This window comes from Humulus lupulus, chromosome 3 (genome assembly GCF_963169125.1).
Source record: "Humulus lupulus chromosome 3, drHumLupu1.1, whole genome shotgun sequence".
Taxonomy (NCBI): Eukaryota; Viridiplantae; Streptophyta; class Magnoliopsida; order Rosales; family Cannabaceae; genus Humulus; species Humulus lupulus.
Window position 1 is genome coordinate 273,743,986 of NC_084795.1, and position 6,985 is coordinate 273,750,970.

Sequence of the window (6,985 nt, forward strand, 5' to 3'; positions counted from 1 at the left end):
GTTGTACTTTATTTTATAGATCCATTGACTACCAAGAGCACGTTTACCAGGAGGTAATTTTTCCATAGTCCAAGTACCTTTATCATCTAAAGCACGAATTTCTGTGTGCATAGCATGACGCCATCCTTCATCTGTCATAACTTCTTTAAATGATTTTGGTTCACAACCTGCAGTAACAGCGGCAAGAAATTGCCGATGGCTAGCAGAAAATTTTGCACAGTTAATATAATGTATTATAGGAAAGGGCGTACTAGAGGGAGCTGACGGCGCTGGTGAACTTAGAGAGATAGCAGATGGACTTTGTGTGATAACAGTATTAGTAACATAGTCACGAAGCCGAGTGGATGGAACCTTTTCACGGAGTCCACGTCCCATGTGAGTGTCATTGATAGAATTCGGAGCAGCCCCTGTGGACTGAACAAGACTCTGTGCAGCAGTCGGGCTAGACTGTGCTACAGGAAAAGGGAGAGTAGGCTCTAAAGTGGTAGTTGTTGGAATTTGGGTGGTGACATGTAGTGGGGAGGATTCATTTGTGGGTTCAGGTTCATTAGACAATGGTTCAGAATCACCAAAAAGATTAAAATCAAAGTCATCATCACCTAAACTCATGTTGCCAGAATTATATGCAGAGCTAATAGTATAAGGATCATTTTCAGCAAAAGGAAATTGATTTTCAAAGAACTTAACATCCCTAGAAACAAAAAAACTTTTATTTTCTAGATCAAAAAGTCTCCACCCTTTCTTACCAAAAGGATACCCAACAAAGATACATTTTCGACTGCGACTTGCAAATTTATCATTCTTAGCTCGTTGATTATGGGCATAACACAAGGAACCAAACACTCGCAATTCATCAAAAATTGGCAAAGTATGAAATAAAATTTCATAAGGTGTTTTATTCTGAAGAACACTTGAGGGTGTTCGATTGATCAAATGAGAAGCTGCTAAGACACATTCACCCCAAAAATAAAGAGGAAGATGACTTTGAAAACGTAAGGCCCTTGCCACTGTTAAAATATGACGATGCTTACGTTCTACTCTACCATTCTGTTGTGGAGTCCCCACACAAGAGGTTTGAAAGAAAATCACATTTGAAAGAAAATAATCTTGCAAACAATTAAATTCTGTCCTATTATCACTCCGAACAATCTTAACCTTTTGACCAAATTGTCGATCAGCCATAGCAAAAAACGACATAAACATTTTAAACACCTCTAATTTATCAATCAACAAAAAAACCCATATAGCTCGGGAAAAATCATCCACAATAGTCAAAAAATAACGAGCCCCACATGAAGAAACAGTATTGTAAGGTCCCCATAAGTCACAATGTACTAATTCAAAAATTCGGGAGGCCTTATGGTCACTAAGAGAAAAAGAATCACGAGTTTGTTTGGCACGAGGACACACATCACATGCCTTATTTAATTTATCACTAGAATTACGTAGGAAAGGTAATGACTTTACTACTTTCTCTGAAGGATGTCCAAGACGTTTATGCCAAAGTTCCAACGAAGATGAAGAACTATCCACTGAGATAGCTTGCAGTGTAGACGGTGGCCGGAAGTAGTAAAGTCCATCTCTCCGTTCACCCGTTCCAATCAGCTTCCTCGAATGACGGTCCTGTATAACACACATATTAGAAGAAAATTGTACAAAACAGTGCATGTCATCAATGAGTTGTATAACCGAAATTAAGTTGCAGTGCAATTTAGGGACATAAAGAACATTTTTAAGAAATAATCCTTCCAAGAGTCTCACACTTCTCTCTTTAGTAGCAATTAATTTTTGGCCATCAGGGAGTCCGACGGGACATGCGGCAATATCATGAACATTAAACAAACAAGATTCATCCCCCGTCACATGATTAGAAGCACCAATATCAATAATCCAAGAAATCCTGGAAAACTCACCATGTAAACGGTCGGTAGAGGAATGAGTATTACCAAACATAGTAACGATAGTTTGCCATTGTGTTGCACTTAGGTGAGGAAGAGAGGCAGCAGTGGTATCGGTATCGTTACCGTCAGCCATTGTCGATCGTGTATCTTAGCCGTGTGGCTCTGATACCATGAAGAAATAGTGAATGACCTGATCTTATTGATATATTTTAGTCGTATATATATACAAAAGAATAGAAAACAAGAAACTAGAAAATAGGAAACTAGAGCTGTAATTCTAATCTAAATCCTAAACTCACGGTTATCCATAAATACAAAATATTAAAAGAATATCTCAATAATATCTCAATAGTAAGCTATTTTCATCTTTTATTGGCATGGGTGGGATGCCTTGCTTTGGTTGGAATTGAATATCTAATTGGTGCTTGTGATGGTCCTTGTGAAGAGCATTATAAATCAACGTATTGAGGTGTTTGAAGGAGCAACTTACTGGTATCAAAACACCTGTCACTTCAAAATCCACAAAATTGCAACGATCCACCCAAGTTCCATTGTAGAACACTAACACATTACTCGTATCCATTTTCACTTCAATTGCAAAATAATTAAATAAATTATATATAAGGCGTTTTATAATTTAGAAATAATATAAACCAGTAACATTTTTGTCACTGACATAATAAGAAACCATAATATCTGTTAAATAAGGATTATCTAACATATAATCTATTCGTATACCAATCAGTAAGGTTTTGATTTGTATTCAAACTGTGTCAAAAACAATCTTAATGTTCAATACATAATCTGTCTTATTATTATTATTACTATAATCTTTAGTAATGTTTAATATAATTAAAAAGATCAAGCAAAATATAATATATTTCTTTGTAGCAAAATATTGTATATTAATTACACGCAATCATAAAAACAATCAAAGTGTGTTTCTCATATAATATTTGACATTAGAAAAAATCTTTTTAGATACAATATATAGTATATTCTAATTAAAAAAATCAAAAAAAAAAATGATACCAGAATGAAATATAACATTAAATTATTACCATAATCCAAAAACATTAATGATCACATTTTCCAAAAATAAGCAAAATGTTATCAAAATTGAGTAGTAACACTAAAATATATATCTAAATATCTCTATATCACATTTCTATATATAGCAACAAAAAAAATGTCACCATAATTGATCAGTGATATAAATATGACCATAATATTTATATTTTTTTGGACCATGTGTTTTTTCCCATTACTTGTTTGGACTCTGTGTTTTGATAAATTACTTTTTTGGACCCTATGTTTTGTAAAATGGTTAAAATAGACCCTAAACTCGATTTCGGTCAATGTTTTCTCAACTAAAATCATAAATAATTTATCAAACTAACAATTCAGAACAAAAATAAAATCATTCTGCTTAAAAATTATGTTGTTATATTCAATTTTTTCTTCATTACAATTAAGTTTAGGGTTCTATTTTAACCATTTTACAAAACATAAGGTCCAAAAAGTATTTTGTCAAAACACAGGGTCTAAACAGGTAATGGGATAAAATACAGGGTCCAAAAAAGTATAAACCCATATTTCTATGACATTAATATTTATATAATTAACATAATTTATAAAAACCACAAAATATATTTGCATAATAAATGGTGTAGTAACTAAACATATTATTTTTTAAAAAATTAATTATTTTAAGAGCAACATATTATAGCCGTGAATTTGTTTTTTGAGATAATAACTATGATTTGAAACAATTACACAATTAAGAATCGATACAAATATATATTACCCATACAAAACATAAATTGTAAATTTACATAATAGAAAAACAAATACACTGTTACTACAAGAATTTTACCATTTAATTACATTAAAAAATAACATGTTTTAAAAAACGTAACTAACTCATATTAATATACGTTTATTATTTAGTAATAACCTTGATATATTTGTCAAAAAAATATAATACTAACATTCCATTTTGTCTCTTTCTCCATCTCTGTCTCTCTCATCCATTTCTCCTGTCACTCTTCGATTTCTGGCGATCACTCTCTCAATCTCAAGCTCTCATCGGCATGGGTATGTACTTCGAATCTTCACTTTTGCGATCTCCACTCATATTTTTTTCCCAATTATAACCCTAATTCTCACTCTACTTATCATCTTTCCTTCAATTTCTCTTTCTGTTTTGTTTATCACTGAATCATTGATTTCGTTTCATTAGTTTTATCATTGCAAATATGATAATAATAATATGTGATATGGTGTGTTTCAGAATAAAAATGAGTAGGCTATTGATATTGTGGTTTGAGTTTTTTTTTTTTTTTGAGCAGTAATCTAATTTCATTTGAATCAATAATTTTTGTGCTCTGTCTTGTTACATTGCCTTGTTTAAGCTCTGTTTTCTTATAATCATAATTCAGCTTCATCAGCTTTTTTACGTGATATGTTATGTTTAACCTATGCATAATAACTGTTTGATGGAATGCTTCAGTGAGATATATGAGTAAATTGAGTTGTTATTATAGATTTTTTTTTAATCAGATTTTTTTATGGGGTGTGTATAGATTATCAAGATGATGTATGATCCATTCTGCCCATTCTAATCATGTACCTCTGCCTCTATGCATTACTGTTATTTTATTTTTCAGAGCCATATTATGATTCCCTACAAAAGTTTGCGTCCTCTTGTTTTTTTTAGGAGCTATGGTAGTTGATCGGCCAACTAGTTATTGAAATTGCAAACATTATCCTTGTTTTTGTTTTGCTAATCTTTGCTCCAAATCATGTATATGTGACAAAGACACAAGCATTAAAAACAGATTGCTAATTGTGTCATATTGGACTCTTTATTATGAACAGAGGAGATTAGAAAGACAATCATTTATGTGTATAGGAGATGAGATGTGAGGTGATGTTATATATCTATCTGGATACCACTCTACACCCTTTTATTTGTGCATGTAGTGGAAGTGTTCTTAGTAGAGTTGAGATACCACTCTGCCCCCTTTTATTTGTTTAGTTTTTCTTCGATTTTTCAGAACTTTCAAAAAATAAAATGAAGCAATATAGTACTTTGAAGATCCCATGGCTCAATCTTGTAAAGATCAACATCTTTGATGACATCGAGATCTATTCTTTTAGAAGCAATATTTTTTCTAAGGTAGTAATCCACAAGTTCCTCATCTGTGGGATGGAATCTGAAAGCCGGTGGTACATGTGAAAATGTATTCATGCTACTTAACTACGTATGTATTCTCCCTTCTTCCAAATTCAGCCAATAATATGTTACACCCTGCATTGTGGCAGGTGAACTCGAAATCTTGTTTTGGTTTATGTATGTTATTTGTTTTTGGTACAAAAACATTAGAACAAACAAACATTAATTTAAGAGAATTATTTGGGTGTGGATTTTATTACGGAAGCAAAACGGAGGAAGTTTCTTGAACTATTTCCAGAAGCATCTACAAATGAAGACCCAGTTCTCTTTCTGACCTCCATCATACCTTGGTGGGCATGGCTAAAGAGATCCTATCTCGCTGAGGCTGAGCTTCTCAGTGGTATTATTAAGACTTGAATTGAAACTCAAAAGCACTTTCTTAGTTCTCTCTTTTTCTCACTCACCACATAAATCTAAACTATTATAGGTCGAGCTGCCATGATTGGGTTCTTCATGGCATATATGGTAGATGTTTTAACAGGGCTCAATGTGGTTGGACAGACAGGCAATTTTATATGCAAAGTGGGGCTCTTTACCACAGTCATTGGTGTAATTATATTCAGGAGAACTTTTGATTACTTTAAAAAGCTAGCTGAGGAAGCTACTTTGTATGATAAACAGTGGCAATCTTCTTGGCTAGATCAAAATGAAAAGAAGCTCTAAGCTTTGAAAATGCATGGTGGTGGTCCAGCAGTTGTTCCTGGGATGCCCCTGGACCATGCCTACTTGACAGAGAATGTTGGTCTAGTTGAAGCAGGTTATGTGAATTTGGCCAGGCATATAGCAAACACAAAATCTTATGGTGTAAATGTTGTTGTTGCTGTGAACAAGTTCTCAACTGATGCTAAATCTGAGTTAAACACAGTCAGAAATGCTGCATTAGCAACTGGGGCTTATGATGCTGTTATTTGTACACACCATGCTCATGGTGGCAGAGGAGTTGTAAGTTACTATAAGCATTAACAAAGTAGTATATTAATTATTGCTATAAACTCAATGGTGTTCTCCTCAAAATTCATATGTGATTATTTATCATTGTAGTACTATTAATTATTACTATAAGCATAATGTTTTGGTTCTATGGTGAATAGGCAGATGTTGAGTAGTGGTTGCCTTATCATCATTGAGTGGTTATTTCCTTTATCTTTATTTCATGTCTTACATGTGTATATATATAGATAAGTATTAAAATAGATTGTCATGAAATGATCAGTAAGTCTTGTACAGTGAAATTTTATTTCTGTTTTTCAATATCAAAAGTTCTCAGCTTATTTATCATTGTTTTATGATAAATTGATGTGGTTTCAGGGCTGGATTAAATTACTAAAAGAAACGGTGTGGCCAACCTTAAAGGTTCTACCATTATAGGTAAGATTCTATTTCACATTCTTATAAGGATATTGATTAGTGTTATTATTTACTTTTAAGTTTTTTATTCTTTAGTTTCAGATATTCTTTAATTATCAACATTTGTTTATTATCAATGCTCTCTAACTAGATGAGATTAGATCACTACAGGTTGCTCAAATAATTCATAAGAATTAATCTGTTATTATTGTCATTTTAATTGTCGATGAATAATACTGATTAATTCCATGTATATAATTGAAGGTTTGGGTTGATCATTATGAGTAGTGATGTCTTGTTTCGGGTTTATGCTTGTAGCCTCTATAAAGAAGAGAGAGTGCAAAGCTTGATTCTTCATCGATGAATGTTTACATTGTCTAGTGTGCCATGTTCTGCCAGTTGAATAATCTATGCTCTTTTTATACTCTGTTTGATTAGCTTAATGGTCCATTGATTGTGAATAAAACATAAAAACTAAATTCTTCTTTTGCTCATTTTG

The 6,985-nt window shown here is 32.6% G+C and overlaps 1 protein-coding gene and 1 long non-coding RNA gene across 2 annotated transcripts; both read left to right on the top strand.

Moving 5' to 3' along the window:
- The first annotated feature begins 3,946 nt into the window (after positions 1-3,946).
- LOC133824304 (uncharacterized) lies at positions 3,947-4,812 on the top strand. Its single transcript, XR_009888512.1, has 2 exons — positions 3,947-3,998; positions 4,571-4,812. It is a non-coding gene; the product is annotated as an uncharacterized LOC133824304 (long non-coding RNA).
- A 332-nt stretch (positions 4,813-5,144) lies between these two features.
- LOC133825719 (light-harvesting complex-like protein 3 isotype 1, chloroplastic) lies at positions 5,145-5,953 on the top strand. Its single transcript, XM_062258627.1, has 3 exons — positions 5,145-5,228; positions 5,314-5,479; positions 5,567-5,953. Exons 1-3 carry the CDS (start codon positions 5,145-5,147, stop codon positions 5,800-5,802), a joined length of 486 nt encoding a protein of 161 aa, XP_062114611.1. The 3' UTR covers positions 5,803-5,953.
- Positions 5,954-6,985: the final 1,032 nt, after the last annotated feature.